General features: G+C 46.3%; 3 protein-coding genes and 1 long non-coding RNA gene across 4 annotated transcripts in view; 1 reads left to right on the top strand and 3 right to left on the bottom strand.

Annotated features, from left to right (window-relative positions):
- LOC131287765 (uncharacterized) overlaps positions 1–7,338 on the bottom strand; it is a 38,487-nt gene extending 31,149 nt beyond the window's left edge. Inside the window, exon 1 of the long non-coding RNA XR_009189260.1 lies at positions 6,481–7,338. This is a non-coding gene — a long non-coding RNA (uncharacterized LOC131287765). The remainder of the gene's footprint in view (positions 1–6,480) is intronic.
- A 786-nt stretch (positions 7,339–8,124) lies between these two features.
- On the bottom strand, positions 8,125–13,730 carry LOC131287761 (signal recognition particle receptor FtsY). Its single transcript, XM_058316844.1, has 5 exons — positions 13,712–13,730; positions 12,575–12,586; positions 9,340–9,581; positions 9,053–9,262; positions 8,125–8,988 (listed from the first exon to the last, which is right to left on the bottom strand). The coding sequence occupies exons 1-5, from the start codon at positions 13,728–13,730 to the stop codon at positions 8,902–8,904; spliced, it is 570 nt and encodes a 189-aa protein (XP_058172827.1). The 3' UTR covers positions 8,125–8,901.
- Positions 13,731–15,118: 1,388 nt separating this feature from the next.
- LOC131288387 (centrosomal protein of 131 kDa) lies at positions 15,119–19,931 on the top strand. The gene is made up of 6 exons (XM_058317517.1): positions 15,119–15,145; positions 15,278–17,594; positions 17,666–17,957; positions 18,023–19,099; positions 19,182–19,475; positions 19,799–19,931. The coding sequence occupies exons 1-6, from the start codon at positions 15,119–15,121 to the stop codon at positions 19,929–19,931; spliced, it is 4,140 nt and encodes a 1,379-aa protein (XP_058173500.1).
- A 361-nt stretch (positions 19,932–20,292) lies between these two features.
- Positions 20,293–25,789, bottom strand: LOC131285780 (mucin-2-like). Its single transcript, XM_058314636.1, has 2 exons — positions 25,550–25,789; positions 20,293–22,383 (listed from the first exon to the last, which is right to left on the bottom strand). The coding sequence occupies exons 1-2, from the start codon at positions 25,787–25,789 to the stop codon at positions 20,293–20,295; spliced, it is 2,331 nt and encodes a 776-aa protein (XP_058170619.1).
- Between the last annotated feature and the right edge of the window lie 295 nt (positions 25,790–26,084).

Below are 26,084 nucleotides of genomic sequence, written 5' to 3'. Positions count from 1 at the left end.
CATTGATGTAAGTTTTTAGTACAAGTGCATCGCAAAGTTAAGTTAATTAGTACACAATCAAATAAGAACTCAAAACCCCAATAGGGAACGTAAATATCTGAACGTACTACTTAGTAGATAGAAGAGAGTGAATTTATATTTAACACACGAATGTCACTAGAACGTCAAACACTACAAACATTTCCGATTTTTCCATCACTATCTTCCAACATGTTTCTCTATCCAAAAAGAAAAAGCAGCTACAACACTAGCACACAACCTAGAGCGAAAACTGTTTCCCTCTGGGGTCACTTATTCGAAATGAAAATGACTCTTAGTGTACCATAGTAGATGTTGATCGTTTCCTAGCTTCCTCCCACAGAGCACTAGTACTAAAACCAACACCACCGAAAAATCAATGGTAGACTGGGACTGGGAAAAATTAAAACCGGTCGATGTGTCGATTGTATAACAAACATGGACGGCACACCGTGATGGTGGTGGTAGTAGGTAGCGCGTGTAGTAGTGGTGCTGACGGTAAGTGTATCCAGTGCCACCTGTCTCTTGATGGAAAAATCCCTAGCCGAACAACCGGAACCGAAGCTGGTGTGGCCGCTCTAACGTCGGGCAGTGGACTGTGGATCACTCAACGCCCGTGTCCACGGCTCCGGATGCCACGGCTGTGGAAAATGTGTCTGCTCACACGCGCACACCACAGGACACTCTTTTCTCAGAGGCGGTGAGAAAATCCACTCACGTCATGGATCGCAGGTGATTTCTCGCGCAAATACCTCCACACGAGCACTGGAGTATCACACCTAACACTTTTCTCTTCGCAAGGTTAGGATCTCTAGATCGAACACCCATTTTCTCCGAGTGTAATTTCCAGTTTTCCACTCTCCTTTCTCTTGCCCTCTCTCTCTCTCAGAAACACATTTTGATCAAATTTTCCATGCATCTGTTCGCTGGCTGTATCTTTGAATTCCACTATTTCGCAAGAACCATTCGGAGAGCCCACACATATGCCCGTGGAAAACAACCCACCACCACCTTACGGCGGGACGCGGGATGGCACAAAGGCGCGGCAAAGTGAACACAGTACGCGTCGTGAGAAAAATCGACCCACACGCGTGAGCCAGGAGATTGGAACACCAGGGCATGAGATTTCGATTCCACGCTCACTTTCACTACCCTCAGGGAAATTTCCCACAGCACAGATTGTACAGCATGTTTATGTGCGTTAGTGTATCTTTGTGAGGAATGTATGCGTGTGTATGTGTGTAGGTATGTGTGCGTATCTAGTGCAAACGATGAGACCATGAGTCGCGAGTGAGCGAGCGCAGAAAAAGCGCTGTCGGCTCGCTTGTACCACATGAAAACTTATTACATAATTTCCTGCGACGATGATATGTGGGAAAAGGGAAAAAAACTTAAGCAAAAGGCACACCATACAAGAAGCTTCATCTTTGCCTCCGAGATAGGTGACATTAACCCCGAACTACACACACACACGTCCGGGACTGTCCCGACTATGTCGGGAGGAAAAGTTGCAGAATTAGAAAATCTTTCGAAAAATCAAAAACGAAGTACCAAAGTTGGACGTGATAAAACGATTAGCAAGAGTAAATGCCCTTTACGAAACGATATTGCTCAAAGATGTAAACCGAAACGAAAGAAGAGAAGAAAATAAAACATCAACGATAAAAAAAAGTTGCGCTCCGTTGAGGCCTCCAATTATGTCATAAAAAAACAACCTCCACCGAACGGTGCCTAGGGAAAACCACTTTCCCTGATTTGATTTTCCATCCGTCCGAGGTGTCGTTTTCTTTTTCACTCGCGGTTCCACTTTCTTTCCCTCAACAACGCGGTGTTGTTTCGTAAAAGAAAACCGCCGTTCTAAATTAACATCGAAAGCAAACTGGGAAGACGACAAGAGTGATAGGAACAACAGAAAAATGGATGGAAAAAAGCTGAGGAAGAACACACCCGTGCTCTTCCTTGCCGGGGGTGTCGGGTTGTCTAGTGTGAATGATGTATATTTTTATGTGTGCTTAATATAGTCTACAACATCCTCAACACACTCCTCGCGGTCGCACTAACGTCACAGTTTTTCACGAGTTTTCCTCTGCTAGTTTTTTTTTCTCGCTATCATTTTCTTGTAATCTTGTTGTTTTTACTGCTACACCTCGAGCTCACATACCACCACAAAACACGCACACATGGTTGAAATCGATCGGATCGATTTTGAATCTAAATTTTCATCCTACAGCTAAAACCAGAGTAGTGCCATATCACCGCCACCAATCGGTTCACCCTTAATTTCCATCCATTTACACCATCCATCACAACCGGACCCCCGTAGTGCTTTTCACCACCACTACAACCACATGGGGAGGGGAAAAAAAAAGTTATATTTCAGGGTCACATAATTTATAGGTTATTGAGCGATTCATTTCCTCGGAGGTTTTCTTCTTTCCCCCGTAATTTTCCTTCGCCCAGCTTCGATCGATTATGTGGAAGACATTTTCCGCAAAAAAACACTGGTAGGCCGAAGGAAAATCATCACTGAGGGAGGAATAACCTTTTCCGTTTGCGCCCTTACGAAACGAGGAAGGGAAAAATTAGCAATATGTATCTCCCCCCGGGTTTCTTCTCATCCGCTTCAGGCGCTTTTTCACCTCAAGAACAAATTTTCCACGGGCACAAGCAGCACACACGGCCAACACTCCACACGGACCCAAGCGACTAGCGCGCGCGACCACTTGCGGCGAACTTGCAGCGTGTGGTGGCTCTGCTCTCACACTGAAGCCGTAACCGTGGTCCGACGATTAGTTTTCCCACCACGGCACACGACACACGATTTCTCATTTCTCGGTTCTCGTGGGAAATGCTCGTAGAACTTGAACATGAAAGAGACATTTTCCTTGAGACGAGAGGAAGGAGAGTAAGAGCGAACGACCGGAAAATCGGAAAGAAATTTACCAACACGGCCACCTCTCTGTGCTGTGGAAATGAGAAAAATCAAACTTCGTAAAAGAGCAACCGACCACGGAAAAACTACAGAAACACTCCTATACTTATGAAGGGACCCATTTTCCGCAACATGTGAGCAGCTCAAATTCCTAAACCATCCAGATGAGATTGTTTCGCGTGAGAAGGCAGAGCTAGTGAGGTGAGAATGACCATGTCAGCAGTGACGACGGTTTTTTGTTAAGCATCCTCCGAAACAAGAGTAGCTCTGGATATTTTGGCCGAACTAAACACACACACAACTCAAGCCCAATTTGTACCATTATAGGAGGTTAAAGGTTTTTTAATTCATTGGAAAATATACAATCTTCCAATCAAGCCATAAAAACCAAAAACAGTGTCTTAAAACCGATTAACAATGTCATCACCAAAGTTGACCCACCGTGGCTTAGCGAGCAAAGGCGACATCCTAATACATGGAGCGCATCGTGTGTTCGAATCCCCACTTCATCAAAATGAGCATCAACCATCATAAACCCAACTAAAATATGCTGACCATATTCTTTGCATTAACTTCGCAACGAAAAAATAACGATTAGGTTTTCATCACTTGTTGTGTGTGCGTGCGCGTGTGGTCGGAAAATGCCGGCGATCGATCTCAGGTAATTATGAAAAGTTCCCCTCCAACCACACCATCCCCCCCCAAACGTGTACATGGGTCGACGTTTATATCCCGTTTAGATTTCCAGTAGGAGGAGAAAGTCCAATCCCCACTCTGGACTCTTTTTAATTGGAAAAATCATTTTTCCGTCGGAACTGCAGTCAATTAAACGCAGCCCAGCTCCGGTAAGCTCAATTTTTACTTTACGCTTCCCAATCCAAGCATTCATTCCTGCTTCGGATCTTTAGCCAGGAGTGTGTTGATTGTTCTCTGTCAGAGCAGAGACAAACATATCATGGATGGTGTAGCTTACAGGATATTTTTAAAGGCGAGGAAGCAGTTGATTTATAAATTAGATACAAATTACTTAAGTATACAAGTGTAACAACCTCTATTTCAAAATGGAAAATGCACCACATTCTCAATGAAAACCACTGGGAACTGTTTAACTGGCTCCCGGGGGATACGAAATGTGTATCTTCGTTCTCCCCGTGGCTAAACGCCTACCGCGAGGTGCCCTCCGTCGGGTGGACGGCTGACGTTCCGAAACACAGGGATGTTTATATTTAGAAAACATCAAGCCAGATGCACCGCGCCAGCACCATCACCATCGGCCCAAATGGTCGGCGAGCGATCGGGAAAAGACCACCCCACCCAGAGAGGTGTGTACTGCTGGCACGGCAGGTGACCATCGAGTTTTAGTGTGTCTGTGTGCGGCTAGCGGTCCGACTTATGCTCCTGGCGGGCGGTTTTCGACCGAGCGCACGAACGAACATCCGAGCGACCAGAAGATCGATTTTCCTACGATGAACCCGTAATAGAAATTCGATGCCGGGCGGGTGTGTTTGTGGGCGCGAATGGGATGCATTATGCAATGCGGCCAACCTTTCGCGGCCATTTCCATCCAGGCCGGCCAGCAAAGAAGCGACTGAACGGTAAAATAGCAAATTGATTTCCATATCGGTCACCTTCGTCGTCATCGGCCGGTCGTTCAGTTTGAATCCATTGTGGTTTATTTCCGAACTCAAATCAGCCGATTTTTTGCAAAGGAAGTTCCCCCGAGGATCGTTTAAAAGCTGACCACCATAATTGATTAAACCTGCATCTTGTCTGCTAGTGAACTACTGTCGGCCATAAGTCGTTTAGTTCCGCCATTCTATTACACGGTTCAGAGCTTTCCATTTCTAATGTCCTTGGTGCTATAAGAACAAATACAAAAATATTAGATTGGAACATAATTAAAGAAGGCAATCTTATGCACAACCTCCTCCTCGATGGAGCAAGACCATGCTGGAGTTCCGTGAACGTAAGGCCTATTTGTTACACTAAGCCTTGGAAATACACCTGAGTCACTTGATTTTATTTGTGCCCAAAGTACACGAAAGTAACCTGTTCAATCTTCTCTTACTGCTCACCTGCCAAAACTTTGTTGTAATCACAAACCGTCAAATATACTCTAGACTGGCTAGGGTGCCTTATCCTGCTCAGAAAAGAAACTGAGCCACCCGGATGTTACCTTCGGGTGGGTGGAACCACCGTGCTGAGTCGTGCTCTACTACCCCATCCATCATCGTGGACATCCCCTTCGACTTCGAACCAAAGGGTGTAGCCTTTGTTGCAAACGGAGGTAAGCGGTTTGGGCTCGTTTCCATAACGCGGTCCATATTCCTTCCAGTGGCTTGGAAGGGTGTTCGGGTGTACCTGACACACTGGAGACCCTTTTCGGGCTGATACCGTGCCACTCTTCAGTGCTTCAGTGCAAGAAGAATGTCATTAAGGTAGCTTTGCACTCGGGTCGCCATTAATGCCTCCCGTCGCCCATTTCAAACAACCTCGAAAGGTAAACTGTCTACTGCCTGTAACGATGATGAGCTTGCTGATGATGGAACCGCAACGGAACGCCACGAAGCTGTAAATCAACGCGATGCATTTGCAGCAGACACACGGCACACATACAAACACCGTGCATGCATCGCGGATGTAAACAAATCCGCTTATCAACTTTCTGGAGCAAGTTGCCCGGATTCAACCTAGATCACTAGATCAGTAAAGTAAAGTAATATCACATGGTGTGCGTGTTTGTTGTTGATGAAATGCGAATAAACGTGGCTGGCCAAGACGCAGTGGCAACAGTCGAAAAGGTGCATCTAATTTCATCTCACCTTTCCTTAACATCTAGCAACTAAAATTTACAATTATATTGGATTGTAATACGGGTCACCTAAAAACTTAATTGTATTCGCGCTTATGAATTTGTATTTAACAAATCTGAAATAAAGATCTAAACTGTGTCATATTTGTATGCCCGTATATCCCGATTGATTAAAGGACTTATTTGATGTAGCAGTTCTCAATGTTAAGTGTTATTAATTCCGGATGTTCATTTCGAGGTCGTTTAGGTCCATGCAAAATCCTTGGAAGTAAACATATATTCGTCTGGTTATTGTCGGAGTATCTTGTAACCCTTTGTGATCCATATTGCCCCGAACATCCGTATAGCAAAATCTTTGCATTGCTTTCAGGAACAGAGGCCGGCGTTACCTCATTTCGACCAATATTAGCCACCGGGTCATCCTATGGGGAGAATGGCCACCACAGAATAAGCTAGTGCTACAACGAGTTTGGAACACGCGCCATGATGCGTGGAGATGGCCTTAATAGTTTTCCCATATTTGGCTTCGGCGCCCCCATCATGCTGCCACCTACACGCTCGGCTTGCCCCGCGGGCCACGAGGGCGAACAACGAAAATCGATGAGCACACAAACGTGGGTTGTGTGTGTCGGCTAGATGTGGGAATACCCTCTACCGTCTACACGCAACACCTGTGTGGGAAATAGAGAGAAGTTCAAGGTATGGACGCTTCACTTACCTATGCAATGCGCATCGTATGTCCGGTGAATCCTATAAACTGCGCCCTCCTGCTGTGTCCCTTCGATCAGCACGACCAAGGAAACGGTGGCCTCGAAACACCAGGTGGTGGCCAACCACTACCGTTAGGTGTGGAGGGTTTTATTGCTAAACTTTCTTTTTTCACTCGCAGCACCGTGTGCTGCAAACTTTTCTTCTCCTTCGTAGTCGCACTGCTTTCACAATTGCACCACTCGAAGCGATGCCTGCCTGGATGTTGATGCTGGTAAACACGTCGCCATCGACGAACCGCATGCGGTGAACCACGAATGGATAATATTCTAAGCAGCAGCTCTTTTGGCTTTTATTTCCCAGGTTTTCACAGCTCACACTGCCGTGCTGATTATTCCCGATGGCGTCTTATTTAGACAAGTGTGCGCGTACTTTCACACAGTATCATCATCCGCCAGCCGGTTTTTGTTTTCTTGCTATTTTCTTCCTAACGCCGCCGCGGAACCAACACCAGCACTGAACGGGACACGTTTGTTACTTTTAGCATCATTTGCAGCCGTCAAATGCGAAGCGAGGTGGTTGATGCTGATATATACTTTCTAACCAAATACCGATGGTTGAAAACTGCCAAACTAGCGGCGAAGCGTTACATGAACAATCAATACAGCAAAAAAAATCGAACCACTCGCAGTCAATGAAAACGCCGTCTTTCAACGCCGGATTTCATCGATAGGTTACAGGGCACCTTTCTAAAATTGATTAGTATCGTAATAAATAAACAACACGATGTAAGCAATTAGTTTTTGACGACGAGCTTGAAGACCGCGAAATCCTCCGCAGCGAGAACTGTTGAACTACTCGTTTTGAGTGTTGAGTACCAACTGGCTAGTGTTGGCAGAATCGGGGTTTGGAAGACTTGAAGATTCGATCCCCTAGACGGATTCCAAAGATTCGAATCCCATCTGAACGATTCTGAAAATTTGATTAGATTGGGATTCGAATCAGATTTGATTTGTTTGGGACTCGATTTGATTCGGTTCTGACTTGATTCCAATTTATTTGAATTTGATATGAATCGATCTAGACCCGAGGTGAGTGGAATTAGTCACGTAATCCCAATCGGGAATCGATTTTCCCAACACTACAACTGGATATTTAACAACTTGAACCTCCGGTTTCGTTGCGTTTACACTACAGTGTTGACCACGGGAAATCGAGGATTATTTCGACGCTGCTAATTTGAACGAGGTTTGACAGTTATAAAAATTTTCAGTTGATAAAAGCCTTTTCAAAAAGCCTTTTACGTAAATAATTTTTCTCATCGCACATAACGGAAAGAACGAAGTAAAATATGCTAAATTAAACTGATTCTTAGAAAAAAATACATTTACTTGTCTACATGGTGCCAAGAGCCCCAAATGCTACAAAATTAGTTACAATTATTAAAAGCCCAATAAATAAAGTACAATAAGATAAGCAGGAAAACAATTTACATATTTAGCAGTGTTGTACAAAAGGCCACTTACTAGCGCTTTGCGTTATCGTACGAATATTTTCAAAGTCGAAATAAAATTAACAACCCAACAAAAACAATCGAAATATAGATCTTTCTAAAATCTATTTATTGATTATTACAGTGTAACAAGCACATGGCAGCAATCTTTGGAAACTTCTGCAAACAAATCAATGTGCTGTGGAAATAGAAAATCTCCCATTCTGTTCCACACTGCTACCTAACATTGTTCCCACGAACGGGTTTCTTTCATGTTTCAATTTTGCTTCTGTTACATCTACATATTTTCTTTATAAAATGTGGCCAAAATAATTCAAACTTTTCAAATATTAACAATCCAAAACTACCTTGCGTACAAACAAACCGCATGCCTGGCCTGTCTATTTTAACTTAACGCATAACAATTATCGTGTAAATGAACATTCGGTTCCTGTTTGTGAAGTGTAAACTAAGATTCTACAGTACAGCACGCTTGTACTGTAAAACGTCCTACAACATTTTAAGGCTTCATCGGGTAGATATAAGCAATGGCATTTCATCTACATTAGGAAAATGTTTCCCTTTGCAGGCAATTCGTCGTGTCTATTGTTTCCTCCTAGTTTGTCTTTCAAAGACTCGTCCTTTTCGCGTAAGGCAATATCGTTCTGCTAGAGTTTTGTACGAGGCGTGTAATATCTGAGTTGTTTCAATTTTTTTTCGTTAACCGTATGAAAAAGAGATTCTATTTCGCAACTTTGTGCTGGCCATGCTAAAAATATACATTAATCATATTATAAAAAAGTTCTCCAAAAAGCTTAATATCATCACGTTAAACGAGCACATCCAATGCGCTGACTGCAGCAAAGCGTTGTGCAAGGTCATTAGTTTTGTGTTGCATGCTCCTCCATCCTTCTGGATACGTCGACGGCCTGCGGCGCCTTACTTTCCAAGGTTCAATTTTCCAAGCAGTCCGGCAGCACCGGAAGCGGCCGTATCCTGTGCCTTCGTGGTAACATCATTTACTTTCTATAAGGAGATGAGATCGTTAATATCCTTGTTGCTAGTAATGAAACCTGTACTACTCTCGTACCTGCTCCAGTTCGCCACGCTTTTCTTCGGCCAATCGGTTTGCCTCCTGTAGCTTCTTGTCGACCTCTTCGCTCGCCAGCTTCATACCTTCATCCACCTTCTCTTCGGCCACCTTCATCTGCTCCTCGATGGCCTTCTCCACAACGACGGCACTCTGTGCGATCGCATTCTCAGCGGCCTGCTTCGCGTGATCCATCAGTGTTCCGGCAGCCTTAAAAAAACGATAAAATTTTCAAAGAAATTAATTAAATTAAAATCCTTTCTTATTTTTCGCATGCAGGTGCTTACCTGGGAGGTCGATTCGGCCGCCGCGGACGCCTGCTGCTTGGTGGCATCGACCTCACTGGCCGCCGACGAAGCCAGCGATTCCGCCTCGTTTTTAGTCTTGCTGAACGATTCCTGCGTTTTCTTCACCTGCTCCTCGGCGAGGCTGCTGGCGGCCTGCGCCTTCTCGTTGGCCAGATCCTGCGCCTCTTTCTTCTTCTTGTCGAACAGGCCCTCCGCCTTGCTGCCGAGGTTCTTCAGGGAAGCTAAGGAAACAATAGATTGATTAGTGTTTTATCACAAACATTACACCAACCACTTGTTTTTTATCGTACTCTAATATGTAGGTAACAAGTTCCTCATTGAGAAGCGCTGTTCTGTCCTTCATTCATCACCACTCCCAACACAAAACTCGTCAAACGCCGCTTTCATGTTGTTTACAAATTCAACCTCGCGATCGTACACTTCAGCGATCGTCACCGCGCGCGGCTCCACCTTCTCGTCAAATGTTCAAATGTTTTATTTTGCTATATTTTCATCCAACTTCCTCTACATCTTTCTGCCTGTCTAGTGTGTTGCTTTACGCTAGGGTAGTCATAGTGCCGTTTGAAAAAAAAAAAAATAAAACACTATAAAACCACGAGTGCGAATGTTTCGATAGCATCGCGATCGAGTCGTCGTCGTCGTTCTCGATTCAAAATCATCATCTCGGTGAACATGGTGTTCGAGGCTGATGTCATCCGCACATGCGGACCGGATCGGTCCAAGGTCAGCGTCCCACCGGAGAACCACGTTTTCTCATGTCACCGGGAGCGGGCGCGCGGTCGCTGAGGTGCAATTAAAATACGTAGTTCACGGATTGCAATCCTCTACAACATCAACTCGGAGCGGATTTCAAACAGACAACATCATAATTCGCGGGGTTGCGATTTAAACCGACCGAACAGAGTATTTGTGGGAGGCCTAGAGGTCCATCACCATCGGAGGTTTGCTTGGTGTAGTTTTCGAACAGTTTCGTTGTGTCGAGTGACGTTTTAAAACACCCCACACCGAGCGATGGCAAGCCCGCGAAGCAATAAAATTTTCTACTCGCAAACCGAAGCACGTTGCCGGCTCGTGGACCACAATTTGTATGTGTGCCGGCGTATGTGAACTCCCCAGCTGCTGAAACTGCGGCTGTTTCTGTTTCCACACACGGACTACAGGCGGTGGAATTGATCGGTTGAAGAAAATGGGTATCATTGGAATCGTAATTTAAATTTTTTAATACCACGTATCGAACCCTAGCGATTCCAATCCGTTGCGGGTAAACGTGCCTAATGGTGTTTTACTCCAAACATTGGCTTTGTGCTCACAGAAGACTTGTGCAAATTAATTGAGTTTATTGGAGTGAAATAAACTATTTTTTTCAGTATCGATAAAATATAACATCTTAAATGAAATGAAATATTTTTTGAATCGAAAGGAACCAAATCTTACCACAATAAATTTCTTTAAACGTTAAATATTAAATGTATTTCACAAAACATAGTTTAACCATCACACCTCTCTCGATTTAAAAAAAAGTTTAACGTCCTCACTTCATGTAGCCATAAACCGGTGGAATGTTTTCCGTTTTTAGCCCGTACAACATTCGCGCTCTGGTGGCCTGCGATTGGGTTGGCCGGCTGGCTGGCAACGATGACGATGATGTCATCCTTGGCTAACCTCATCCATCGGTGTGTTTGGTTGAAGTAAAAAAACAGTAGTTCACCCATGGCGCACGTACCGCCACCCGTTTTCCTCCACTTTCTAATCATCCGCTTGGCCGGGAAAATGTAAGAAAATAATCAACCAACACTCCCGAAAAGAAACACTTCAGCTGGTCGAAATCTTCCATAAAAATTTCAAACTAACACCAACGCGCGGTACTTGAGCTTGCATTTACTCCTTCGCTTCGCAGACTGTAACGAACCATATCTTCGATGTTACTTTTCCGGCCAATCGATTTTTCTCGCGTTTGTCCTTATGCTACTGGGTGTGGTGGTTGTTGATTTTCCGCTTTTTCGTTTAAAATTTTCATCAAAATTTTCATCCGACTCAATACCTGCAACAAGCAAGCGGAAGTAAATGTAACTTAGTTCCGCATGGATCGCCATCAGACACAAGGAAGTAAACAACACTTCCTTCCCGCAATAATCTCTCAGCACAACAGCAGCCAACTTTGTAGTGACCTATTTTTAAACACTCATCACACAATCTTGCCCAACTCAGCGTTTCCTCCCGGTGGATGACGGATTTTTCTTTACGCCGGGATTACCTCCGTTCAACAATCTCGGTGTTTGAGAGAGCCCGTGTCGGGCGCGTCATTAAGGCCGCGGGCAAACAAAACGGTCCCGCTTATGGTGCAAATGCACTTGCGAATAACTGCGATGCAGCGCACTGAGCAAGATTTAATCGCTGAACGCAGTGATTTACACAACTGAGGTAGAGGGGGGTTTGTGGCCGAAGCAAAAATGTACCAACCGAGACAGGATGTCCCTTGATGCTTCAATGACCAGGGACAGAATATCTAAAAAGAATGTCGCGCTCACCATCACATGGTCGATTTAATTTGTAAAAGTTGACCTTCTCAACGCAGACAAATTCAAAGCCCAAGTTGGTTGAAAAAATAAATCAACCGACACATTCCTCCCACGTAGATTATTATTTATTTTTTAAACGTGCCAAACGGACAGCTTCTCGTAAACGACCGTTCAAAAGCTGATCTCATTTAAGTTTGCATCGCCCGAAATAATCGCGAAGGAACATCATTCCATTGTCAAACGCCCTTGGATACAATTTACACAGTTATCTGAGGAACCGTAAACCAGGTTTCTAACATGGACTTCATGTTAGTCCGCAACCTGTAAACGGGTATTGCCGGCAAACCGATATTTATCTGCAGTGCCCTTCACCAGCTGCAGGGCAGCTGAGTCATCACACATTCCAGCGCGATCGAAAAATTCCAACCCACTTTCCATTATCGATCGGGATGATGGGTCTACCAGCGTCCTTCCTTCGGTCTTTGGTGGTTGTTACACCCCCAGGGCAAGTCAATGTTAAAAGGTTAATTACTCTTGTGGGACAACGGGGCAACTCTGAACGATGTCGTGTAACGCTGTAAAGTTATGCAAAGGAAATGAAAGTTCCCGTACTAAAAGGTTTAATGTTGTGAGGAGCAATAGATAACATTGGATTGTTTGATTTTTTTTTATAACTTCCGTTCGCTGCAACTTACATTTTGCTCCTCCTGCGGCGTCCATGAAAATGTTAAATTAATAGTAACCAAATTAAAAGAATATTAGTGATACTATGGAGAGAAGTTCAATAGATGCAATTGATAAATTTTGAAGACACATTATGCAACAAACATTTAATTATTCTTATGCTTTGCTACCGATTTAGAAAACACATAAACAAACCGTTCAGTGGCAGCAAATCAGTTCCAGTCAAATTAGACTCTCAACAAAAAGGAATAAATCACCCTCGGTCTAATCTCGCAAAGCATTTAAAAGACAACAAAACTAGGTGAACAAATTGGAGCAAGATTAAATCAAATTATCATGGACCTCGAGCAATTACTTCATTCCGCCCCATAGGGGAGGGCATGGAGGTGCATTCCTCTCAGGAGTCAAGATGAGGGCACCTTCTAGACGACGGCCACCAAAGGCCACGCTATTACTTGACCCATACCCGGACTGGTGTGTTGCAAGGGAGGACGAATTGGAAGAAGCTCGCCGTCTGTGGGCGACGGCAACGAAGCGCGCATGATTGGAATTCCAACGGACGAGGAAGACGCCAGTATGTCGCATACATGCAAGGAAGCGCAGGAAACTAGAAAAAAAACCCCAGAGATCCGTATGGAACTGGAGAAGGCCAAACCAAAACAACGACGACACAAGTCCTGTTGGCTTTTGATTAGAATAGGGAAAAAACGAAGTGACCGAAAACCTGACAATTTCATCAAAGAACGAACAACCGGGTAAGCCCGAACAGAACCTATTTAAATTCAAATCCATCGATGAGGTTATTATTTGAAAATGAGTTGAGTTCGGTAACGTATGCAAATAGTTCTCCGTCTGGCTTTTCTGGTCCGGCTTGTGTGCCTTTAAAAAAAATTTGAATTTAAAAACCAAAATTAACACCTCACCGGGTGACTGCACCCGGAGCCCTTCCCACACGAGCGCGTTTTTGTGCGAGGGGACCAAAATCGATGCGTAATACCGCATACGGTGGCCTTCCGTATATCCAGGCAGCACCATGGAAATGTTCCAGGCAAGAAGTTTTAACTATTGCGTTGATATTCTAAAGCACATTTTCATTTTACTTTCACTTGCCGTCCTTCTCGCATCCCTTTGTGCACGCTTCGACTCACCAGTAATTCCGCTGAACATTTTTCCAACTGCTTGACGGGACGGTGCACGGAAAATCGAATGAAAATCGTTGGCCTTGAACGGGATGCGTCAACAGCTGCGGCTGCTAGTGCTGCTGGGGGGGGGGGGCTTCAGGTTACACTGTCGAACGTGTCGTCTTATTTTTGCGTTCTTCACAAATTGTCGCAAACTGGTTTTGCTTTAAAGAATTTCTAACCGGGACGGACGGATGAACTGGGTGTGCAAGCTGTTAGAAGAGAAAAATTATGTCTTTGTGTTGTGCGCGGGGGAGGAGGGGTACAGGGGATGGCACCGACAAACAACAAACTCACAATCTCGCAGACGTTTCACGCGGATTCGAACGAAGTCTTTACTACGCGAGCATCAAAAATCAACTGAGTTCAACTGACTGAGTTTGTAAAGGAAGGTGTGATAGACAACCTAGTTCCTGTTGCTAGGTATATGAATGTGATAATAAAAGCTAGGTCCACGAACGAGTGTAAAGTAGGTACTTTCGTTACTTTTTAAAATAACACATGAATAAAGAATCATCCGTAACAAAAGCCAAATTTGTATTGAAAAATATCACTTATACTTTGAACAACAGTATTTGATACTTTGAACAACAGATATTGACGATCTGCTTTTATTTCGCAAGTTTAATTCAGTATCCACTTACTTTTGCCATCGCTATACTGAACAGTACCGGGTAGTGATGTTCGCTTCTGGAGTGATTCAATCAGTACCTCATTTTTAAAATCAAAATTATTAATTGCCGTAGAAAGCAGTTGTTTATTTTGAAATTTATTCATATTTAATATGAAAAAGAAATATAAAACCAAAGATTATGTAAAAGTTTAACGTATATATGGATGTTATGGATTCAACGTCGCCATGATACATATTTGCATAAAAAGCCAAAATCCTATATCTAATACTCACTAGATTGCAATCAATCGATTTCAATCAACCAATTTAAAACAACAGGTGTCAATTTATTAAAGACATCAACGGATGTAGTTATTCTGCAATAAATCTACCATTCATTGTTGGCATGTGCCTCCCCATGCCCAAACATGGTACGTAAACAATCAACAAGGCGCCTCCATTGCCATTGCCACATGCAGAGGTATTCCTCGCACGTGGACGGATGCAACGGTTTGTTTTGTTTCCGCTATTGAGACCATAGCAACGTGGTTGCCGTCGCCATGCCTAGCAAAAATTTGGATACCATAGCAACCAATGCGGTTGCTATATTTAACCCAGTTCAACAACAAAACATTTTTAAGATTTCAGAAGTAGCCATACTCGTGTGAGGACAGTATTTTTTCCGCAAAACATCACTGAAAACCACACCGGAAGCTATGTATTGTGGTACAAAAGTGTGGTGAACAAATCACTGCAGCAGTATGGAATTAAGTCTGAATGGTTCACAGGTGAGCAGTAGGTTTTAAAATGGTTTCAAAACGGCCATCACGCACCGTACCCCACAGCAAGGTAGGTCATGGTGCGTCCACGGACTCCAAAATTTTGACGCGCTATTTCGTTTGACAATTTCACGTTGACAGATTAGCCTAGCAACGCGCGAGAAAACCAACACAAATCACCAGCGGGAGCGCCCGGGGTCGGCACTGCAGCAACACAACCGCCCGTGCTCGGCCGCCGGAGCACACATCAGGCGGCCTCTGTCTGCGGACAGCACCCAATATCACTACCGGAAGCGGCCCACCTCAAGCGGTAGTGGGGGCGAACTTCCACGACAGCCACCGTCGCCGTTCCATCAGCTTCAGTTTTCGAAGCGTAGCACATCGTCCTCGAGTTTGCTTCTTAAGAGCCTTCTTGCCGAGCCTATCCCAAGGTATTGGGAGTCCAGGGGCGTGGCACGGTCTACGCAAGTTCCCTCAGCACTCGGTTCATCCAACAGCGTGGATCGCGTTGGGCAACAGCGAAGACAACAACCACAGCAAGCAACGGCCAGCACGCGGCAGTCGGTGGCCAAAACCAAGTGCCGAAAACGATCTTCGAACTCCGGTGGCAGCAAGACGAGACAACAGAAAAAGTCCGAACGCAGGAGACCGGTTAGAGATAGTACGGAAGAGGAAGAACACGATCAGGACGAGGAGGACACCACCACGGACGACATGGAGGACACGCAAGAATCGAACAATGAGGCAGAACTGGAAGGAATATGGAGAGCTAAGCCTTCCACAAATCGAGATGAAAAAAAGCGATCGCCCCCACTTCCGATGGTTGCACTGCCGCTTAACCGGAAACCGAGCGGAATGGTATCCGGCGGTGGTTTGAAGAAGAACAACAATTCACCAGAGAAACAGATACGCAAGGTGGATCTGCCGGGACGGGTTTCCTTCAGCTCGAACGATCCGTACGAGATCGATTATAGCGATTTCGAGGAGAACGAGTTTGGTCTCACGAAAGATGATCCATCCAAGCAACCACGCAAAACTAAACCGCCCGCCGGTGTGACAGGAGCAAAGAAATCGTACTCAAGCGGTAGCAACAATCTAAGCACGCTGTACGACGAACGAAAGTTTCAGGAGAGTTCAATGCTGGAGGAAGTTTCCGTACGCTTCGGAGGGGTAAAGTTTGAGGACGAAATCACCACAAGCTCCGGCTACGAAACCAAGTGCGACGATGGCAAATCGACCCTAGGGAAACGTCCTCCAGTGTCGGCGGCATCTCCATCACCCGTTTGTGACGTGAGTGAATCGAACAAGATCATTGAGGACTACAAGAAGGAGATTGAGGATCTTAACCGGCGGCACGATATGGAGCTGCGGATGGCTGTGGGACGAAGCGCGGTGGACGACGCATCGGTCGGGTCGAAACCGTACGATCCGAAATGTTTCACTCCATCGGATACGCCGGAAGACCTATTTGCGAACTCCACGTCGACCAAGGCACTAGAGAGCACTACCGAGGATACGGACATTGAGCTCGATCGTCCGATCAGACCTGGGGCGATGCTGGAGAAGAATGTGATCAACGAGTACTACGAGTGCATCAACGAAATCATTACGGAGCAGTCACCATCAAAGCGCTCCCAGAATCGGCCATTACCCACACTGGGCAGAGACAGGACCGGTTGCCACGATGGCAAAGAGGATCCCATTCAGCACAACCTGAACAACGAATGCACCAAAAGTGGACCGAAAGAGAAACAGTTTGCTAGCTCGTCGGGTGGCATGTCGCCGGGCAAGGTAAAATCGCTCGGTAGCAGCACGGACTCCAAGAACCGGCTAGACTCCAGCACAAATCCGGTCATCAAGAACTACTTCAAGGTGAAGGAGCAGAACATTGTCTCGGCGAGTGCGAGTAGCCTGGCGAGTGGCAGCGGTAGTAGCAGCACCACCGGGAGTAAATCTGGCCACTCGAAAAACACACTCTTGTCGAAAAGTAAAAACGGAAAAGAGAAGCCAAAATCTGCGGACACGCATAAATCTATCCTACGTAATGCGAAAAAACAGAATAACAGCGCCGGTGGAGGTGGATCAAACGGGAGTCCCGGTTCCGGGGGGAAGTTCTCATCCGGTCTATGTCGGGAGGAAAGCAACATATCCGAGTTCCACATGGATAAAGTCGTCAGTTGGATGTCGTGTAATGAAGACACGTTTCCGGTATGCACGGAAGCGCCAGCTATGGAGCACGAAGGGAGCGAAGAACAGCAGCGAAAGTGCGGTGCCACGACGTCAACAACTCTTTCACCCAGGGATGTAACCGACTCGACGGATCGACCACCAACATACGCATCAAGTTACGAGGAACCGACTTGCCAGCGAATAGAACAGCGTGAGGAAGCTTTAGGTAGTATACAGTCGAACTACGATGACGATTCCGTTCCCAGTGGAAGTGCCAAACAGAAGTCTGGTAAGGGCAGGTTTTTCTCCTCGTTATTTACAGTTGAAATAGTTCTAAACACTTTTTCGTTTACAACAAAGATTTTCAAGCGCTGAAGAATGAAGTGGAGTACCGGTTGAGCAACATTCTGGACTGCACGGACTCCCAGGTCAGCTCTGGCTGTGAAGGCGATCCATCCTCCGATCATCCAACGCAACCGGCAAAGGGCAAGGTAAAGGATCTCTTCTCGTACCTGGACCAGGTGGAACTCAAGTGTGAAAAGTCAGCCTACAAAGGGGCTACCAGCTCCTCGGGCGGTGTGCTGCCGTCGGAATCGGATCGTTCCGAGTTGGAGTTTGCAGCCGAACCGGACTATATGGAAGCCGTACCGAAGTGAGCGTACAGCTAACACCACCACCTAGTCGAACCATCATTGTTTGCTCTTCTGTACCTTACAGGATGACGGATCTTTTAGAATTACCGCAGCATCAATTGGCCCGGCGAGTAATAAAACTATCCCTTCGGGCGAACGAGCTCAGCAATGCCATGCAGCTGTCAAAGGATCACATCGCAACCGTGAAGGCGGACAAGGTGAAGGCGATACGCACGGAAAAATGTGCCCTCCTGGGCAAGCTGAAGGAACAGAAGAAGCACTACGAGGACATCATCGGTCGTCACCAGGAGTTCATCGATCAGCTGATCAAAGACAAGTCGGGCCTGTGCGATAAGGTAACACAGCTGACCCGCAGGTTGGACTCACAAAATCAGAGCTGGGAGCACCGGCTGAAGACGGAACTGGAGCGGGCACGCGATACTGCCCTGGCGGCGGAGAAGATCCGTCGCGAAAAGTGGGTCCGGGAAAATACGAAAAAGATCAAGGAACTCACCGTAAAAGGGCTTGAGTTGGAGATCAACAAGATGACGGCCGCACACCAGAAGGAGATCGGTGAACTAAAGCGCCAGCACAAGGACGAGATGGTGTGTGCTTTGGGTGAGCTGAAACTGCAGTACGAGCAGAAGGAGGCCGACGTCCGGCAGGGTTTGACGAAGGAGCGCGAAACTACGCTGGAGCGGGAACGTCAGGCACTGCTGGAGCGATTCGATCGACAAGTGAGCGAAGAGCGCAGCATATTCGAGCAACAACGGCAGCATTTGCTAAGCGAGTTCGATCTGGAAAAGGAACGTCTACAGAAGGAAGCGGCCCGGAAGGCGCAATACGCCGAATCACAGCTCGAGGATCTTAAACGGGAGAACGCGAAAAACCTGGAGTTCGCACAGAAGGAGTACGTGCAGATGTTGAAACAACGTGAAGCGAAACACCAGGAAGAGCTGACCAAACTGCAGAAGCAGTTCGAGTCCGACTTTGCCATCTGGAAGCGGGAACACGAACGAAAATCGAAGGTGGAACTTGAGGAGCGAGAGAACGAGATCCGCGCACAGTGTCGCACGGAGCGTGATCAACAGATCGATCGTATCGTGGCGAAGGTGGATGCCGAGACGCAAAAGTATCAGCAAGATTTCGATGCCAAAATGAGGTAACATAGGATAATCATATTTACCGCCGATTTTTATTAATTATTAAGACCCAATCATACCGTTTTTTAACCCCTGAACCAGCCGACTGAAGGAGAAGCACGACGTCGAGCAGAAGGAAGCGGAAGCGGCCGAGGCACTGATGAAGCAGAAGTATCAGGACTCACGTGTCAAGCAAGCGGAAGCAGAAGCAACGATACAGAACATGAAGGCGACAGCCAAGCAAACGGAACTCCAGCTAAGTCATGCGAAGAAACTTTGCGACGATCTGCTGCGCGAGAAGGAAACGATGCGCGAGGAGGCCCGCAGGGAAGTGCAGAAGGATATGGCCAACATGCAGCGGGAGCGGGAGCGTGAAATTGAACGAATTTATTGTCGGTAAGTAATATCCTGAAGTGCAAGAAGAAGGATTCAATACAGATGGCTTAGACTCTTGCTAGGGACCAGATAACCTTCGCTAGAAGCAAATTCCCAGCATTTCTATGCAGAAGTTGGGTGACTTAGATAACCTGTTCTGCGACGATGGTTCCTCATCAGAGGAAGTGTCACGGGTTTTGGTGTGTACAGTAGTTCCATCGAAACCTTCTTTATGTCGAGACCGTTTATACTAAACAAAACAAAAAATAATAATAATACCCTGAAGCATGATAAATCAATGAAGACTACAAATTGGAATCAAATTTCTTTTCCAAATCTTTCAGAGTTCAACAAGCTATTGATAAGAAGGACGCCACAATTACGACGCTGCAGAAAGAGATTGCCGGTTTGAAGGAACGCTGCTTGAAGCAGGATGCCGTTATTCGCCAACAACGGATAGACTATTGCATCAAGTAGGCATGGGCACAAGAACGAACGAAAATTCGAACGAACCGCTATTCCACTGCAAACCACCAGACTGACGACAAGTTCGCACACATTTGTAAGAAATGATAGTGTTGTTTTACAATATTTCTAACGATATTATTTATTTTCGAATCACAATATAGAAGAAAAAGAAGAAAAAAAAAACCATAAGAAATATTACATAAATTAGCGACCATTCTATAAACGAACGCCTTCTAATCCTAGTATTGCGCCGTGCCCATCAAAGTAAGCTACAACAAGAGTGGTTAGCTTCCCGTTGTCCTTGCCTTGGAAGTTAAACTCCCAAACGTGAGTCGTTGTATTTCGTCAAATAAGATGTCTTGAAATGATTTTACGCGTCCTTTGCATTCACTATCTTCATCTCGCCAATATTTATCTTGATGTCTTTCAGCGTCTCCAGGAAGGGATCGCTCGGTGCGCTCGGTTTGATGACCGTTTTCGTCACCACGGCCACGTCGGGATGATTGTTCGGTGCGTTCGAGAGGTCCTTTGCGAACGAAACGTACTGCTGTTGGCCACCGGCCGGCCGCTGTTGCTCATGTCCTGCCGCCTGTTCCCGTTGGTCCTGTTCTGATTCAATTTTTTCCAAATCCGTTAGTATGCGAAACACCGGCTTAACGGTGTCACTCCTGCTGTCCGGCACATCCACATCGAAGCCCTGGCGCGAATTCGATCGTTTGATGGTGAAGTTGGGTCGTCCGTGGCTAAGCAGCAGCTTGCGCGCCGTCCCCCCGGAAACGGACGAACTGTCAGTCCACCGATTTAGGGGACTCTTCGGTGGTTCCTTAGAACCGGCTTTTTCGAACATTGGTGTACGCTCCTTGGCCGGGCTGCTGTTTGTTTGCTGTGCCGTAGCCATCCGGGGACTTGCCGGTGGTGGAGATGCGGCCGCAGCTGCCGTTAGTACCGGTGCCGGTTCGATCAACGATATCGGAAGCTTAGCAAGCTGCCTGGGCGTTTCCACGATGTCGGTATGGCTTACGACGCTTCCCGCCTTGGTGAGCGTACGGATCTGGGAGGGTCTTATAGCGGCCGCACCACTGCGAACTTGTGGTGACAGCAGCTCTTTCGGTGTCGATGGAGACGATGTGCCATTCGTGGAGCTTCCAGGGCTCGATCCAACCTCAATGGTGAGAGGTTCTATTTTTGATGGAATACCATTTCGCACAATTGGACTGGCACCGTTGGAGGACAATTTATTGCCCTCGCCGTAGCCTCCGATGGATATCTTCACGGTACTGCTGAACACGGGTGGCGTAGTTGACGATACGGGCGCGGCTGTCTTAGGGGATGCCATGGCAGAACTTGCAGAATTAGTTCTGGTAGAGGCACCAAACGTTTTTGGAAGTGTATTGTAGTACGTCCCGCCTTTTGTTATAGTGCTGGAACTGACGGAGCCACCATACGAAGGTGCTTTGGAAGCGGAAGAAGTCGGAGTTGCAGTCTTAACAGCCGTTCCACCGTTCGTTGTTGCAACGTTGCTTCCGTTTCCTATCGGCGAAGTAGTTTTCACCGTTTGACTAGTATTTATTTTGGGAGTAACACTCGAGGTTACCGGTGGACTGGAAGAGCTGGGCGCAGCTGTAATACCCGTGGGTGAGTTTCTCGAAGGAACCGGAGACTTTGATCCTGTTCCGTTAGTTGTGACCGCATCGGAGATACTCTTTGGAGTCGCACCTTTCATCGGTGAGCTGATCTTGCCCGTGGCTGGCGATGTACTCTTCCAAGGCGTGGTACTAACATTGAGCTTAGTACCGGTTCCATTCTCTTCTGGACTTTGACCAACAGAAACCTTCTTCAATGTAGTACTTCCGATGGACGTAGGTTGGATGTTCTGTGGGGCTGGTGGGGATATTCCGTTTGTAACCGGGGCTTGGCCAATGGAAACTTTCTTCAATGTAGCACTTCCATTCGGCATGGGTTGGGTCTTTTGGACTGGTGGGGACATTCCATTCGCAACCGGGCCTTGACCAATGGAAACTTTTTTCAACGTAGCGCTTCCGTTGGTCATCGGTTCGGTCTTCTGGGTCGCTGGGGACATTCCGTTTGACACGTTTCCTTTCACTGAAGGAACCGGGCTTGATTGTGGTGCCGCCGTGGGAACAACAACATTCAGCCCACGCTCCTTGTCCACCATGTCAACGAGTAGTTTCAGTGGATTGTCTACTTTCGGCGCGCCCTCAGCCCCCGAAGGGCCGTTCAGCTTCAGCTGTACCTCGTTGCGCGTATGCTCGATGGCTCGCTCGATGTCTTCATTCTTCCGGCCATCCCCGTCGCCCTGGTCTTGTTGTTTGATCTTTCGCTTCAAAGTATTCCGCAGTTCGGCCTGCAAGGCGTCCTTCATCTCGTCGATTGAACACGGTTTATCTTGGTTCGACGCATCATCGTGATGTTCCGGAGTTCCATTTGCATCCAAAGGGCCCTAAAATGAAAAGACATAATTAACATTAGTACTTGTAAAAATGAGAAAGACATTTCACTGGTTTATCGGTTACATAAACATCTGGGAATTTGTCAATTTATTTATGGTTATTTTTATGGCTTTTATTAGTTTGAGTTATTTGTTATCGTAATATTGTAATGTTAAGTTATAGAGCAATTATTGTTATTCCTTTAAGAGTTCTGTATTTTATGTATTTTTTATGCTTTTATGAAAAGATTGGTTGTATGTTTCTAATCAATCGAAAACAAAAATAAGTAAACAAGCCTGTTTTCTTTAAAAGCGCATTATTAGTATGCAAAGGCATGGCAAAAGTACGAAAATATCACAAATTCCACGTCATTTCCAGCCGGGCATAGCTGTCCGCACACATCATTTCATTGATTGACCGTTTTGCGGTTACCAGCTGATGAGGGCAAAGCTGAGCAATGAAACCATTAGTTCTCGCTCTTCCCTCTGACTCGCCACTCCCCCCTTTCACCCGCCAGACCAATGTGTGCTAAATTAGTCAAACTGTTCAAGCAAATGCATCGATGCAGTAACACGACACGATTTTCTGCTACACATCGGGTCCCATTTCCCGAGTGGGCATGTTCTGACGCCGATAGCGTGTTGATTCTCGCAATGATTCATTTCGCGCTACAAGTAAATAACTTTACTAAGAAGCTCACACCCGCGCGTTGTTGATCGACACCGAACCGAGGAATTCCCAACTTGAACAACTTTTTTTTTCTTCTCTCAAATGCATTTTATCACGCAAAAACAAAAACGTGGCCCTTCGATAGCTCCATGTTGACACATTCCACAATTTGCTGCTATCCCTTTTGCTTTAACGCTAGTGTGGTGTGCTCGAAGTCTTATCAATCGCGTCCCATCGCGTTTATCTGCAAGGTGACTACACCCAAAAGGGAGTGAAGCCAATGATTCCCCCCCACGTCGGGAGGGAAGGGAAGAAGTTGTGCGTCATTGACATCTACTTTTTTGCCATTCGCTGCAGGTTTTGTGGAGTTTTACCTAGCGGCGATTAATCGATCATTATCTTGTTTGGAGCGAACATGATGGAGAGTTTGTCGACACCTGTAGCAACAACAATCTTCAGGGTCTTGATGAAAAGGGAAAATAATACATCGATGAGATGTTTCCCATGATATGTTTGTTTTTTTGTCTATTTTCTATCTGTCGTTTTCCAGTCACTACACACCTATTTCCCCAACATCAACCCTAAATTCGACATGAAATACAATCTTAGATTATTTCATCAAAACAAAATTAGTGTCGATTGTGACACAATTTAGCTCCAGCTTCCCAAATTACCACCATAAGCCTAAGTATTTTTCCCACTGAAAACCGGTGCGCTTTTTTGCAGCTCCAACCAAAAAGCGGACAAAGAAAATCACTGCAACAATTGTCACCCCGTGATGCATTACATCTGCTTTTGTCCGCCAAACAATGCAAAGCTTTCGCAAGGTACACACCGTGCAACGGTGAGTTCCCGGAAGACGCGATCCGGCGGCACTGGCGAGGCCGGCATCACCTTCGGACCTTCCCGGCCTCGCGGACCGTTGTTCTTCCGGAAGTTGTCTTTAAAAAGCTCCGGAGAGTTCGCTTTGTTTCTCCAACGTGCGTGACCAAACGATGCGATGATTATGCATACAGTGCGCGGCCAAGATGTTCCCACGTCCTCCCATCCATCCCTCCGGCGGGTTGCCATTTTTCACACGATCTCTAACTCCATTGTTTGCGATGATTTTATTCCTTCTTCGCAAAAGCGGCAGGTCCGCTCCACTCGGGCTACCGTGAAAAACAAAACTTTCCCTTTTTCCCCCGGGAACCGAGAGTTCTAACCAACAAAGGTAGCCCCTTCATTATGCCGGCCCAGCCGTACTATTAGTTGTACTAAAAGGCGTCGACGGATCTTGCGTGTGTGAACTAGGACCGGATCAGATTGGGATTCTAATTGCAGCTTGTTACCACCGCGCGTGCTGCCTCTAAATCTCACGATTTGGCATACGCTCGCCGAATTCCTCGACTGACCGGCGTCATGGCTTTCCTCCCTCGTAAAGTAAAATCAATGCGCCACTCGCTTATCGGTCCGGTTGAGCCAACCCGAAATAGCTCTCGATAAGATCTGGAGAAACCTCGGATCTACCCGCCGACTGGAATTTGGCTGTCGTAAACTTTACGGTACGTACACGGCACGTCAAGTTTAACCTTGACGGTGGCCAACGACAAGGATCCGGCATCCCGTAGGAGCAATAGACGAGCCCATACAACTTAGCTGGAGCTTAGAATAACGCCAAAGCCGCGGCTGCAACAAACCAATCCTCTTTAACCACCCCTCGAACACCGGTCAACCGGTTGAATTAACCTCAAACGAAGGTTGACGTCAGCTTCCAACAAGATACATGCTTTATAGAGTTTCTCCGGCCCGGTCGGAACTTATTAGCATTTTATCACGAAGCGCATCATATCCCGAGTATGGGACAGAGTGAGAGAGAGAAACAAACACACGGAACAAACCGGATCGGGGGGGAACTTTGGTCAGCGTTCAGCTAGTGGAATTAATTGTGCACAACAAACACCAAAATTAAGCTCCCAAGAAACGTGCGCTTGGTGGCGAAACAGACTCGCGCCGGAACAGGAAGCAAAAAATCCTCCACGAGAGTTTGTAAGTTGGACCTAAGAGCCAAGGGGAGAAAATATGGATACCCGTGATAGAGACATTTACACTTCAAAGACACGCCAAAGAGAAGGGTCAGGCTAACTGCCATAAATAGATGAAAGGGCCGACCGTAAACCACCGTTCACTTCGGATGCACACGTGTACACTATATTTAGTGGACCTTAGCTGAGGCCTTCATTCAAGATGGTACTCGATGACAAGCAATATGAACGTTAGTTATTTGAACTCATACCATCGTGGAAGGTGATTAAACGTTTAGGATGAGCAGCTCTGAAGTAAGCCTCGTACAAGATAATAATTTAAGCGAAGCTCGTGTACTTTAAATGGCACGTACGAGGAGTGTACCGTGAAACTATTCGAACCAAATACCAATGGATAGAGGAGATGATCGTAGTCCTAAAAAAACATTCAAGCTGCTGAAAATTCATGTGCCCTAGATGGCGGAAGAGCGTAGGGTTTACTTACATTTGCTCGCTTGATGAACCCGGGCGTGCTGCGGTCGTTGGTTTTCGTTGGCTTCAGGTTAATCCCATTCCGAATCGCGGCCATCAGCTGATCGTTATGGTCGGGACCCGCCGTTGGGGCTACGGCTTTCGTTGCTCCTTTTTCTGGAGAGACTCCCAGGGGAGTGTTGGAACTTGGTGCCAGCGGGGCCACCGGTGCCCCAAGGGTCGGTGGTGGTGGCGGAGGTGGAGGTGGTGTCATTGTGAGCTGCTGCGCAATCGGTTCGCAATGGGCAACGTACGGCCGTTGTTCTAAACAGAGTGTTCTAAAACTAACCTCAAAGTACACAACGAACTTTGTGCTCACGTTTATTTAGTTATTTTGCACTAAACATTTGTGTACCGACCGCACAGTCCTGTTATCCACACTAGGGAGTGGTGGTGGGGGAGAGGACACGAGCCCCACTCGCTTTAGGAGAAGGTCAACCCTTCGATTTTGTTCCGCACACTTATTTCCGGACGGGGTGTTGTCGCTTCGAAACACGTTAACACTGGTC

Source organism: Anopheles ziemanni, chromosome 3 (genome assembly GCF_943734765.1).
Source record: "Anopheles ziemanni chromosome 3, idAnoZiCoDA_A2_x.2, whole genome shotgun sequence".
Taxonomy (NCBI): domain Eukaryota; kingdom Metazoa; phylum Arthropoda; class Insecta; order Diptera; family Culicidae; genus Anopheles; species Anopheles ziemanni.
Note: the sequence above shows the minus strand (reverse complement) of the source record. Positions and strands in the feature narration are given on the sequence as shown.

Coding starts and splice junctions, on each gene's coding strand:
- LOC131285780 (XM_058314636.1), bottom strand. CDS start 25,789: ATGACACCACCTCCACCTCCGCCACCACCACCGACCCTTGGGGCACCG. Junction 22,384..25,549: donor GGTTCATCAAGCGAGCAAAT/GTAAGTAAACCC, acceptor TTTTCATTTTAG/GGCCCTTTGGATGCAAATGG.
- LOC131287761 (XM_058316844.1), bottom strand. Junction 9,263..9,339: donor CGGCCGAATCGACCTCCCAG/GTAAGCACCTGC, acceptor CGTTTTTTTAAG/GCTGCCGGAACACTGATGGA. Junction 8,989..9,052: donor AGCGTGGCGAACTGGAGCAG/GTACGAGAGTAG, acceptor ATCTCCTTATAG/AAAGTAAATGATGTTACCAC.
- LOC131288387 (XM_058317517.1), top strand. CDS start 15,119: ATGGAATTAAGTCTGAATGGTTCACAG. Junction 15,146..15,277: donor TAAGTCTGAATGGTTCACAG/GTGAGCAGTAGG, acceptor TCACGTTGACAG/ATTAGCCTAGCAACGCGCGA. Junction 17,958..18,022: donor TATATGGAAGCCGTACCGAA/GTGAGCGTACAG, acceptor TGTACCTTACAG/GATGACGGATCTTTTAGAAT.